General features: G+C 49.4%; 2 protein-coding genes across 2 annotated transcripts in view; both read right to left on the bottom strand.

The window, feature by feature from the left end:
• LOC119102680 (innexin inx2-like) overlaps positions 1–2,326 on the bottom strand; it is a 13,298-nt gene extending 10,972 nt beyond the window's left edge. The window contains exon 1 of the mRNA XM_037226137.1: positions 2,264–2,326. Coding sequence (XP_037082032.1) covers positions 2,264–2,326 — 63 coding nt within the window. The remainder of the gene's footprint in view (positions 1–2,263) is intronic.
• Positions 2,126–13,246, bottom strand: LOC119102679 (innexin inx2). The gene is made up of 3 exons (XM_037226136.1): positions 13,123–13,246; positions 11,579–11,677; positions 2,126–3,245 (listed from the first exon to the last, which is right to left on the bottom strand). Exons 1-3 carry the CDS (start codon positions 13,244–13,246, stop codon positions 2,332–2,334), a joined length of 1,137 nt encoding a protein of 378 aa, XP_037082031.1. The 3' UTR covers positions 2,126–2,331.

Below are 13,246 nucleotides of genomic sequence, written 5' to 3'. Positions count from 1 at the left end.
ATCTTGTTTGGTAACGTAGCTTTTTCAATTACTTTTTGTGGGAGTTTGCGTGGGGCAAGTAATCAGTGAAGTAAGCAAGGAGCGAGTCTTTTTCTCCGGGTAGAAAATCATAGCTGCACATTTTATCAATATGTTGAGATAACATTGATATCACTTGCCAGGAAGCTCTTTGAACTGGAGCACGCAATGGCGGTGCGTTACTGATCACCTGAAATTGAAGAAGATCGCAATTCGAAGAGGAGGGACACTCGAATAGTAACAGTCGCTGTAACGGGGCAGTGTTTTGGACGGAGGTTCGTAGAATCTGTATTGTGACAAAAAAGCAACGCTCTTGATCACAAATCATGTGCCACAAAACCACTGAACCCCTATCTTCCTTACACCTTTGTACTTATGTGCCGCGCTTGCTGGGTGCCGAAAACCCTTTCCTGCACCCTTTTCCGACACTTTCTATGATTTTCGAGCTCACCTCCCCTGACCTTGTTTTACCTCTGGAAGCTCCAGCCGTTTGTCAGTAACTTTATGTCCTTACGGATCCTAGTTGTCGCACTTGAAAATGTATCAAATGTACTAGGTACCATGGCGAGGGGCTTCTATACACTAGTGGTGAGTCAACCAATCACGAGTCCATAGTGCCACATTTAATTTTGTGGTATGACTTGTGCGATTACTTTCGTAATATTTGATTCTGCTTTGAGACCATACCATGAATGATCCTTCAACCTCATCACGGAGGGCTTCTACGATAGGAGCAGTATCCGTTACACAATTCAAAGCAGGCAAGACGCTGTTGGTGAGTTGAGTGGGGTGGATTTTTTTCAGACAGTACGTATTGCTTGATGCATAATTACTAAGGCGGCGACCTATGGCGTTTGCGTATTTCAAACCATAAAGGCTAAAGGCTTAAATTAAATCGCCACTTTTGATCCTTTGAACTCACGTTGTGTTTTAACTTACTAATGCTGTCTTTCTTTGCTTGGCTCCTGGCGTTTATAGCGTGGTCACGTGATGTGATGTCATCGGGCCCGCTGCAGGCCATTCAGGAGCGGGTAAAATGCATATTGTCAATGATTATTGGAACGTGTGTAGCTTCACAATCATTGAACAACACCTTAATCGGCACGTAAGTGATTGACAGGTTTATAATGCAGTCCACATGAGATACTCCATTGATGCCCCGATTCCCTGAAAATCCGCACAAAACAGCACTGTCGCCATGATGGGGGAGGGGGGGGGGAGGGCTAGCGATACACAAATACTAATCACAGCCATACTTGGGTCCGGTCCGTTGCTTCGTATCATGTTTTACGACAAAGCTACTTTCTAAAAAGGGGCAACGGGCCCGGCGCTTTTTGAGATGTAACGAACTGAGTGATTTGCGTTATTTCCGTGACTCCGCCTCGTTATCTCGTTGCCTTTGGCTTTAACGCTGATATGCAGAAATTAAGATGTTGAAAAAGGGGAAACAAGGCGGTTTGGGACATCACTTGAGTGTTCAACTTCTGAAAACAATCAAGTATGACTATTGTGGCGCAAAACGTAGAAGTTAGAAAAATGCCAACACGTTTTGTTTGAAATGCGTAAAATCCTGACCGATAGATTTCTTAGGCCTTACGCCTATACGAGAAAGGAGGCTGTGCTGCACTAGTGCCCTTAGCTTCGTGCAATATGTACAGTAAAAAAGCTGTGCGTTTACATAGACACGAATGGCAAGCCTGCATCTAATCATTTGCAATTGATTAAACTTAATTTTTAAACGACTGAAGCGTCGGGTTTTAACAATTTGCCAGTGCTCACTTGAAACAGCTCAACCAGTGCCTTGTGGTGTACCTATTAGTGGCTAAACTTCAGCATGAAAACCTCCAACCTCTAGTGCCCTGAGCCTTGTCATGAGCGCAGAGAGAGCAAGTCATACCTTTCATGTCCATACATGCAGCTTTTTTCACCAGTTTCGAACTGTCTCCTTAGGGGAATCCCTGGCTTAGGAAGCGTGATCTTTTTACATTCTTTAAACGTGTTTTTAATGCTACCGAATTGGCGGACTGAAACAGCTTCTGTTATGTTTTCTGTAAAGTAGCGGAGTAACGAGTCACGGAACTGTCATTGGAACGAACGAAGGAAAGAGTAACAGAACCATCCTTTATTAACGGTGCCCACCTGAAACCGTAGCAAGACGTATGCTTCCTTTATCATTTTCAGTGCGTGTGCTACGTTACGCATCACGAGCTTAGGCAACATCTCGGCATCAGACCTGAGTGCTTACATGCATTGCCTCCTTCTTATCAGCATCGATCACTCGCCCACGCTGACCGCCCGGCAGCCCCATCCCGGCTAGTCCAGCGCGGCGGAGCGATGGGTCACGGCGCGCTTGATGAGCGTTTGCGGGTCACCGACCCCAGCCGACGGGGCCGTGACCCTGCTCACCCTCCGACCCTGACCGTGGGTCACGGCACGCGCCAGATCGGTCACCAGCTGCCGGAACGCCACCAGGTCCATGTTGCGGGCAAGCAGCGAGAGCAGGAAGAAGTCACCGAGACGGACGCTTTCCACCAGGTCCTCCAGGTCGTGCACGTCGGCGAGCCGCGCGCGCGCCTGCAGCATCGGCACGCGCATAGCCGTGGCTGACATCATGACCACGCGCCAGGCGAAGGCCAGTACGCTGGCGGCGGCCAGCAGCACCAGCCAGAACCAGAGCAGCAGGTAGATCTTCTCGTTGAGGATGTTGAGTGCCATCACGCAGATTGAGTCAATGGACTCGACGCTGCCCGAGCCGCCGACCAGCTGGAAGTTGCACTTGGTCAGCTTGGGGAATACCTCCGTCATCGGACTGGCGCCCGGGCCGCCGCTGCCGATGAAGAAGGCCAGCGCGCGCGGCCCGTAGCGCAAGAACCGGCCGCCCAGGAAGCAGTTGATGACGAAGAAGTTGAAAAAGACGTTGGCGACGTTCAACAGCTCACATAAGACGAAGCGGAAAAAGTAGCCGTTGTAGGAGCCGAGCGTCTGCGCCAGATACTGCACGAGGTTGGCAAGTCGCGTCCGCCGCTCTTCGGGGTCCATGACGGGCAGCTGCATCTCCTGCAGGAGCGAGCTCAGCCGGCGGCCCTCCACCAGCTTCCACAGCCAGTGCGGCAGGTAGAAGGCGATGCCCTGCAGGAACAGCACGAACGGCACCCACTGGTAGTAGCCGTGGTAGTGCTTCTCGGCGCGCGCGCTGTGCGCCCCGATCCCGTGGTAGGCGATGTCACCTGGGGAACAGGGAGACGGTCACAGCGACGCCGGGTACCACATCGTGGGTGACATCGCTGAGAACACCCTGGACCGAGGGCGGAATCGCCGAGAGCACGCGGCCGCAGGTGCACGGCTGACACAATCGCGAGGAAGATCAGAGGCGGGTATCAGTTCTGCCGGCAGGCCGGTGCCGCTGGCGTGAGTGCTGTACAGGGGAGTGCATGCCATGGTGTGCACGTCATAGGTGTGCCTAATAAAGGCAAACAAGCAGCGTACCGGTGTCTTTGTCTGACGTCTATATGAGTCACGTAGCCACAGTACGTAACACGTGAGTGAGTTGAAGCGGTACATTCCCATAGGCGACAGCGATTTTCAATTCCAATGGCCGGTTGAATAATTTGCAGGTCAGCTTTGCAAGTACTTTATGCTTGCGGACATCCCAGGCAATCACACTGAGCACAAACAGCTGGATTTAGACGTTCCAGGCTGATGTTAGAAACATAAGTCAAGTTATGACATTTTTGGTTCGCAGCGAGGTATGGGAAACTTTTTCCTCGCAGGGCGCGTTGCCACTGTGATTTCTTGGAATTGTAGTAGATGGGTTTTAGATGATGTTTCGGAGTAACTCTATCGGCTGTCTTTTCAGCTTCTTTTTTCGTTGGTAACGAAGTGATTCACTTGATAGAAGAAAGAAAGGCCTTCAGTTCCTGGTTTTTCGCCACTATGACCTGAAAGCTCTCATTTTCATTTAGCGACCTTCATTCGATATAGTAGGAGGCACTGCTCAAACGGCGTTATAATGCTGGATAAGGATACGTTGAGTATCGACAATGCCGTTTCTTCTTCAAAACGATAAAATGATGAAGTTTTTCCTTTACAATTTTATGAAGAAAAACAATCTGGACCCCGCTGCCGCAGGATGTCGCAATCAGCCATGCTCCAACGGGCTCTGCCGCTTGGCAGCCAGGCCGCTTGCAGTTTGTGTTGCCATGGTGTGTGATCGGTGTTAACAGTCCAGCATGGCATAGACCGGCATAGACAAATTGCATTGCCTTAACAAGGTTGTTGTAAACGTCCCTTCCGTGCTGTAGCCGAGCTGTTTCGGTTGTTGAGAACTCCATGCAAATGTGAAACATTCCTTTTCAGTGGCATTTTGCGAGCTAATGAAAACCCCATTCTGCTAACTTATTCCTTGCAGATGAATTTTGCATATTGCCTTCATTCGCTTGCAACCAAAACCGATATCACGCCGTGGGTCCTGATGGTTCAGTTGGTTAGAGCGCCTGCATTCCGATCCACCCACCCTTGACGGGGTAGGATCGGGTCGCTTTGGCGCTTGCTGTATGGCCTGCGGTCGGTGGTGGTCAGTGGTGGAGGGCGCACTAAAGGCCAGGTGACGTTGATGATGCAGGAGGGGCCATGCCGAGCATGATGGCACGGCAACTTTCGCCTCCAAATTCTGTCGTTGACCGGGAATGCGTGATCGGATGGTAGAGGTAATGGCACACTCAACAAGCACCGCTTAGCGTGTGCCCCGATTTCGGAATCCACCCAGTCAAAAAGTTTGGATTAAATCTTAAGAACTGTGTTTTTGTTGTTGTTATGCTTGCATTGCAAATTCACAAATGAAATAGCACGTACTGTGATTGGCATGTGATGTGCTTGCAGACGTCGCGCTGTATTTTTCTCTCTCTCTCTCTCTCTCTCTCTCTCTCCTCTCTCCTCTCTCTCTCTCTCTCTCTCTCTCTCTCTCCTCTCTCTCCTCTCTCTCTCCTCTCTCTCTCTCTCTCTCTCTCTCTCTCTCGCTCTCTCTCTCTCTCTCTCTCTCTCTCTCTCTCTCTCTCTCTCTCTCTCTCTCTCTCTCTCTCTCTCTCTCTCTCTCTCTCTCTCTCTCTCTCTCTCTCTCTCTCTCTTCTCGCTCTCTCTCTCTCTCTCTCTCTCTCTCTCTCTCTCTCTCTCTCTCTCGTCTCTCTCTCTCTCTCTCTCTCTCTCTCCTCTCTCCCTCTGTTACCCTCTTTCTGGGTCGCTCACTCAGGTGTTGTAGATGCGTGTCGTGATTGCATGCGCAGCTCGTGTACGAGTTATCATGGTAATTGAATTCACTGATCATCGATTCTGTTCGGATTAACTTCGGTGGTCGCCTTAGCAATGTCTTTATTCTCATTTGCGTGAACGTTAAATACATGTGCTCTTGGGCCTTTATCGCCACTAATCTGGCATCCAGTATCTTCGCAGTCCTCTTGTTTTTTTGCGTTTCTGGAAACATCACGAGATGATGACAAATGCGCCTTTGCTACAGACACCCATCCCCTCCCCTCGCAAGCATTACAGGGAATCAGTTAATTGAAGCCAACGTCAATTTGAAAGCGTCAGAGAAACTGGCAAAATGCAGGCACATCCGGTATTTATACAAGCACCGCCAGATGTGCCTATGGCGTGTTGACGGTCAAACACACACAGCTTTCTACCGGAGACCTGAAGCCGCGGGAACTGGCACAAGGCCATCATGTTTGTTTGCGTGCTGCTGTGAGCAGACCTTCGTGGTTGGCTCTCGCTTGCAGTCCATGTGGTTCCGTTTCTCACAATTAACCATAGCTGTTGAGCGCCAACGTTCATGGGAAGCCTAACGTCAGCACCCGATGGAAGAAGTAGCCGCCAAGAGGGTACTGGGCCGGTACCAAGTGTGTACCCTCGTCATGACACAATCACGCTTTAGCGACCGTAAACAACGGTGTGGGGCAAGATCCCGGCTTCTGAGCCAACAAGCTAACACTAGATGCTAGGAGATTTCGCAGAAGTTTGGTCCAAATTCGCAGGATTTCGTGGAATTCCGATGTCTAATTCCCTCCCTCCCCTCCCCCCCCCCCCCCTCCCCCCCCCCCCTCCCCCCCCCCCCCCCTCCCCCCCCCCCACCCAAGTTTGGCTTGCATCCCTGGTCGTGCTGCACTCATTATTGAGTGGCAGCTTTAGATGGCTGGACTCGTAAATCATTTCTGCCTTTCCGGTCGGTGTCCATCTATTATAGCGTGACATAGCTGGAATAAAACGTAAATCAGCCTCATCTGTAATATCTCGCCTAACACAGCTAAATCTCGTTATTTGCCGCATTTACACCTTTTTCTTTTGTACGGCAAGCGGATGATATCAAACAAAAACATTGCATTGGTTTATTTTTTACGAAGTGAGCAGAAAAAGATTATCAAAAAGAGGTTATGAAACCTCAATGAATTCGAGCAACTGAAGTATAATCGCTACTTTATTATCGACTCACCTTTTTGGTTGCAACACTTTGCATCAAAAGGTTGTCATAATTGAAAGCGCCAAGAACTAGTAGTCGCCTTCTTTAGAACCCATCCAGAGGACATAGCCACTCAAAAATAATTACGGTGCAAAGAGCTGCCTTTGTCAAGAATGACAACGTGCGAATTTGTTTAAAAATACGCCAAGCGTAAGACGAACGAATTTAAGTCAACAACAATTCACACCCATATCTTAACGCGACCAAACTTGCGCTACTTATGTCAGTCGCCTCATCTCTGGTCATCTTTCCCAGACCTGTCTGCGGAAAATTAGAGCGCACCGGACTGTCATCAAGCCGGGCTTCTCACCACCACTGTGTTCCAACAACAGCTATGTAACCACTCGTGAATTGTGCGTGTTGACCGTGAGTTCGCTGCTGCATCGACCCGTTGAGTTCGCTGCATTGACCCGTGAGTTCGCTGCATTGGCCCGTGGATTCGCGGTCTTGACCCGTGATTTCACGTTATTGACCCATGAGTTCGCGGTATTGATTCGCGACCTCTTCTGTGCTGACCTGCGCACCGGAGCTGCGCAGATCTTCACAGCGGAGCTGAGTGGCGCGGTCTCACCACACTCCACCCTCACCGTGACGCGGTGACGTCACATGCCCGCGGTGACGTCACATGCCCGCGGTGACAGGTCATTCGTCACGTTCGTCACGACGGAGGGGGGAGAGGGGGGGGGGGTGCCACGTGTCGCGGGTGTGCCTGGCGACACGCGGCACTCTGACTCTCCCCCCCCCTCTGTCACACGGAGACGAACGCTCGCTAGAGACGGGAGTGGGTTGCAGGCTGGCGGACGCTGCCACAAAACCGACCTGGACAACTATGGAAATGGCCTGGGACAACATGGTCTTAAATTTAAGAGCCCCTTTCGGAGGCGCAGTGTACATTGTCTTTGATTGGATGGAAAATTCCGGGGCACGGGTTCTTCCTCGAATGGGATGCCGAAACCGGTACGGTTTAAATGAGGAAACTGCCTTCAGCCACCAAAAATAGTTCATGCGATGAGAATGCGTGTCGCGATTCAGGTTCTGTTGCTGCTGAACAGCTGACGGTTGTTGAGTGAAGCTGATGGGTAGCCACCCAAAAGGGCCTCTAAACTCTGTGCTTGCGACTGCGGACCACATTGGCGGCAGGAAAGCGTCCGGTCATGTCCCACGAAGGCCTTCCAAGCTGCTTTTTTGCTGGCCGTAATCTGCCAATCAAGCGCCTCCTCCCATAAACGCCACCCACATGACGTGAGACCTCTGAAACTACATTGAATCCCATCGGCCTATATCCACTTTTATAGCGGCGGGATTATGCCCGCCACCTGACTCAACTGGCACATCTGTTCTAAGAACTGAGAAGCGCTTTCGAAAGTCGGGAAAGGCAACGTAAGCCATTGCTTAGATCTGATGTTGCAAATGGATGTATGCACTAGAGCTGCATTTGTTTTTTTTAGCTCCGGCTCCGGCTTTGGCTCTGGCTCTGACTCCTGCACCGTCGAGCACCAAGCAACACTTAGGCGCGGCAGGATAGGGAGGCGCGGACCTGAACACACGATCTGAAAGTCATTACACGTCAAGTTCTGTACGTGATCGAGGTATTGTTTTAGCTCATGAAGGATGAGTGATGAGGGCAGCAACCAAAAGAAACGAACGTTTTCTACAAAATTAGGCGCACTTCATCAGGTAAAATGATACCAGGAAATTTGTGTCAACAGTAATTTTGGTTATTTCAAACAGGACTGGTTGCAGAAGACGATTCCTCTTTTCCATTTGCTGTTTTGTTGATAAAGTGAACTATCACCACTCATAACATAACTTTGCAAAAATACTTGGGTGTTTAAGCAACCTGTTTTCATCTGATGCAGATCTTCCACGGTCACCATGTGTTTTGTGTTAAAAGTGGAATGATTAGTTCCCAGGTGTCCTTAAAAGAATATTTCACACAAAATTATCCATCAACAGATTTGTATTATGCCCGTCATATACGCCAAAGTAGGTTGATGAAATACACCCGCGTACTTCACCTACACGCATGGCTACTCGCGTGACACTTAACAGGATCAGACCGTAACCTGTCACTGGGTGCTGCCTTAAACGTGTGTCCCTTTCCGACCATGCTCTGGCCCGCTGCACATAAAAAATATCACCGCTGTACACGGCGGCAACCACTTGCTGTCGGAATAGGTAGAAACCGTGATGAAATGGACTGTGTGGTTATGTGATCATGGTGGTAGACACCACCTGTGAGGAAATTGTAGTCTCAGGTAAAACGGCTGTGATTACTTTGCAAACCAAACATTTCCGGAAATATGCTGCTGGTTAAGACATTGAAAGCTAGTTGAGTTATTCAATCACATCCAAAGCGTGTGCGTGATTTCTTCGTTCACTGACCCGCCAAGCGGTAAAACTGATTATTTTCTGGATCCGATGCTCCTCTGTCCTGAGCCTGTGCCGTAAATTGATATACGGTGCTGGCAGATGAGGTCAATAATGCTTTGATTATCGACTTGATAGAAGCTTTTGAAAAAAAAATGTTTTGCATGCATGAGCACTATCAGAACATCGGGACATGAATTTGATCCTGCTTAAGATCATTTACGTCTTTCCGCTTATGCTTTGAGTCGATTTTGATGCACCAAATGATGTCTGTGGCTTGTCATTAATGGAGGGTCATCCTTGGCTTTTTAGGCTGGGAATATAGACACATCATGGAGATCCGCTGAGCATTAAGTGTGTTTCACGTGCAGTGCCAGCTTATTCACGATAGAGACACATCTAATGTTTCAAAACTGGAGTTAGTATATTTCAAATAAAGTCCACCGACAACAAGAACCTGGCGGCATCCCCACTCGGGCACCACGTATGCATTTCAGGATGACAAAGAGCTCTTAATAGAACGATGACGATAAGTCGTATGACTTCATTGGCAGGTATCCGATGCTCTAAGCAACCAAGATCATGATTTTGAATGGGAATGCTTTGCACATATCCAAACCATTGTTTCGACATACCACGTAATACTTGTTGTAACCTTGAGAAACCAGCGTTGGAAATGGAAAATGCTGACTTTTGCTCTGCTTTTGGATTTGCTTATTTTTGTTTGCTCGTCACTGATATTTCCTCGTCTTCTTTGTCACATGCTGTACGGTTCACACTCCACATTCGATTTGTGTGAGCAAGGTTTATTTGGGAGCTGATTAAGTGCCATCCTTGCATCGCATTATATGATTGGCTATCATGTCCCTATTCAGGGGTAAGGGGCTGGTAAGAACAAACGCTGGCTTGAGACTTTCTGGTTACACCCAATTTTGTCCTTGCAGGATTCGCTGTTAAAGGAAAGTGAATGCATGCAAGTCAAAACGGTAGGCAGAAACATTGATCTATTTATTTTTGTCAACCCTTCATGGAATCAAATGCTAAAGAAAGTTCAATCTTTGGTATGATTGAAAAACTACGTATTAGCGCATGAATTGGCTCAGGTGTTGTTATGTTTCACTTCAGCTTTCAGGTAGTAGTAAACATGTTCCGTTGCTCTTAGGTAGCGATCCAGTGATGCTCAAAACAGGACAAGCCTTTTCCACGAAGCTGAACATGTCAAGTACTCACAGTTTACGGAGCTACAGCCATTTTCTACCTTCATGCTCACTTGCTCCGATATCAGTATGCCGGTGCTCAATGCTGGGTCTCTAAAAGATGTAAGGATGGCTTCACATGTAAAAGTCATGCAACCGACAACGTAATGCACATTTTGCATGCCTACTGGCGATGTTACATTATTTTCTCGTTGTTGGCTTGCCTTGCTTTTTTAAGAAATGCAAGGAAGTACCCTGAATTCTAAGCGTTCGTAACCATGTTTTCAAGCTTGCTGTGTATAGCGTTTAGCTTATTCTTCGGGAGTTGCTCAGACCTAGAAGTAAAAACTTCTCCAAAAAGCTACATCTCATGGAAGTGTTTTTACGGATACACCTTGACCACGGCCAACTGTGGATCATGCACCACTTTTGGTACGCGGTGTCTAAAAATAGCCACGGCCCCGCGTGTGCGGACCTAAAACATTGCACCATTACTACGCTCGTAAGTGTTAATTTCTCGTGCTGGTTGAAACGGAACTGAAGATAAGGATCACGAGACGCGCGTCTGTAGCCGTGTGCGCCACGCATATAATCTTTGAGACTTGCTCAACGACATCTCCTTAGATCGCATTCCGTTATCACAAGCTCTCCATATCTGTGAAACTCAACACCACTGTGATAGCCTCGGTGCGTCACTACGTAGGCGCCACACGGAGACGGAACTGGCGAAGTGTGAGTGTTTGTAGTGATATCGGTAATGGAGGTCATGGCGCCGATAAAAGACAGGCACGCCGTCCATAACCGTCAGCGAGGAAGTGGCCTTGGCGGCACGGCCAGTGGCTGAGCTGAGGCAGCACCGTCAGCGCCACAGCTGACGGCCAGTGGCTGAGCTGAGGCAGCTCCGTCGGCGCCACAGCTCACGGCCACACGGCGCCGGCCACCCCCGCAGTCCGTGATCAGGGCCACGTGCTATTCACACCCGACAATGGCGCTGCCAGCTATTCCTGTCAGGTGTGGCTGTCCGCCGCGCGCACGCCGCGCGGCCGCCGCCGCCGCGGCCGCATGGCGCGACAGCGGTCACAGGCCCGTGGCAAGCGGCCTGAACCGGTCGCGTGACGTTCTATGTTGACTATGCGCCGGCACAGCTCCGTCGAACCCCGACCGGCTAAGGTCGCGTTCCTGTAAAACTCAGGAGTGAGTGGGTGGTGATGATGGTGTCAGAAGGAAAAACCACACGCGGCCCCTGGTAACGGGAAAGGAGTGATGGGATTTGATCACTTGAGTTGTTCACTGCTGCAGAAATAATGGGCTTAAATACCCAGTGACGCTTAACAAGCAGGTGATGTCGGAAAAGAGCCGTCCAGGGTGCACTTACACTGCGTGGAACGAGAACGAGAACGAGACCAAGCGTGCTCAATGTGAGGATGGCGCCGATGCAGGGTACAGCAAGCGGCGCCGATCCAACAAGCCCGACGACACCACTCACTGTGCGGGTACTGGTCGGACTTGTCCAGCAGCTGCGGCAGCGTGTAGGTGGTGGTGATCCAGCAGTTAAGTGTTGATAACGTCGTTGGAGATGCCCGGTCTGGGTCGGCGTGGTGACACGTTACTGGGCTGCCGAACAGGCTGCTGGGCCAAACATCGCTGACGAGCTGACGGCAAACAGAGCACGGTGTCACGGGTGCTCCCTCCCTCTCTCTCTCTCTCTCTCTCTCTCTCTCTCTCTCTCTCTCTCTCTCTCTCTATCTCTCTCTCTCTCTCTCTATCTATCTCTCTCTCTCTCTTCTCCTCTCTCTCTCTCCCTCTCTCTCTCCCTCTCTCTCTCTCTCTCCTCTCTCTCTCTCTCTCTCTCTCTTTCTATCGCACCTTGCCTTAAGACTCAGAAAACAACAAGGGTTCTTGGTTGCTAAATCACTCAACTGACATTTCAGCAAACACCAGAAAGCAAAACATATTTCGGGGTAAAACCAAACGCCAGTCGTAATCGCCGTCATCTGATAATGTTTTTTACTAGGTGCGTGTGTGCCGATCGAAGGTTGGATAGTGCGTGGCATAAAACGTTGGCCTTTTCGTCAAATCTTAAGGACATCATCAAACTTTTCATCAGATCCTAAGATTATCATCTAGTTCTTCGCAACTGCAAGATAAAGGGCTTCTATTTGGATGAGGAAAGTGAAGCAATTAATCGCACCAAAAAAGGTCTGAAAAAGGCCTTAAGCTTTCGCTGAAAATGGAACAGCGACGATGAAAACTGGAATCAGGATATAAAGTGCATTTTGTCATTCAGCTAAATGGAATGGTGCAATTGGGATTGGTGTGAAACTTTTTAATAGCACAGCGGCGGGGGTGTAGTTTCGAATTCAGTTTAGGAAACTCCAGCTTCCCTTTTTCCGCTCTCAACTTTGCCGCCAGCCCCAACCCTATCTGGAAAAGGGAAGTGGGCTGACTCAGTGGATGAAAGGGGATTTAATCTACTTCCCTTTTTCAGGGAAAGGGGAGGCCGTCCAACTAAATCCCCGCGGTCCATCTCCCCCAACAACCCATTTTGCGAACCTCAACCCCGGTGTGTAGTTCTGCAAAATAACTTAGGGGAAGCGAGCAGAATAAATACTAAGTCTAGCCCCTCCCCCCCAAAAAAGGGTTTACCTCCAGATTTATCCCACGATCTTCTCAAATTTGGGACGACTGAGGCTCCCTACCCCAAATGAAAGGACTACATTTCCGTCAGATCTATGTTCGGCAGAGTACCCACTACTCCGTGACGATATTTTCCCTTGCAGACTTACGTCCGAGGCCGCGGGCGATTCTCGGCAGGGCTATTTCCTCATGAAGATTTTTACCTGAAGCTTTTGTGTATTGAGTGGGAATAATTAAACTAGTATATTGCTGCGCAGATTCTAGCGTATGGAAATTTCCACTTATAGCTGCAGTAACGGTGACCGTTTCGAATGGTATTTTAGTGTACACCTGACATCAGCAGGTCCCCCTTCCCTGAAGACAAACGTGACACATTTGGTGGCGCACCCTCACCAAGGAAGATGAATGTGGTCAGCCGATAGTGGAGCTGGAACAGTTTATTGTCGATGCGGACCCCGTCCGGTCCCTTGCCCTTGATGAACTTGATAATATCGCCGAAGGCCTCAGCGACGGCCAT

The sequence above is a fragment of the Pollicipes pollicipes genome, unplaced genomic scaffold (genome assembly GCF_011947565.3).
Source record: "Pollicipes pollicipes isolate AB1234 unplaced genomic scaffold, Ppol_2.1 Scaffold_5724;HRSCAF=6776_pilon_pilon_pilon, whole genome shotgun sequence".
In the NCBI taxonomy this organism is placed as follows: domain Eukaryota; kingdom Metazoa; phylum Arthropoda; class Thecostraca; order Pollicipedomorpha; family Pollicipedidae; genus Pollicipes; species Pollicipes pollicipes.
Note: the sequence above shows the minus strand (reverse complement) of the source record. Positions and strands in the feature narration are given on the sequence as shown.

What these genes read in the sequence shown, in the direction of transcription:
- LOC119102679 (XM_037226136.1), bottom strand. Translation starts at nt 13,246, where the DNA reads ATGGCCGTCGCTGAGGCCTTCGGCGATATTATCAAGTTCATCAAGGGC. An exon ending in GACCACATTCATCTTCCTTG is followed by an intron (nt 11,678 to 13,122) that starts GTGAGGGTGCGC and finishes ACGCCGACCCAG; the next exon opens with ACCGGGCATCTCCAACGACG. An exon ending in GTCCGACCAGTACCCGCACA is followed by an intron (nt 3,246 to 11,578) that starts GTGAGTGGTGTC and finishes CCTGTTCCCCAG; the next exon opens with GTGACATCGCCTACCACGGG.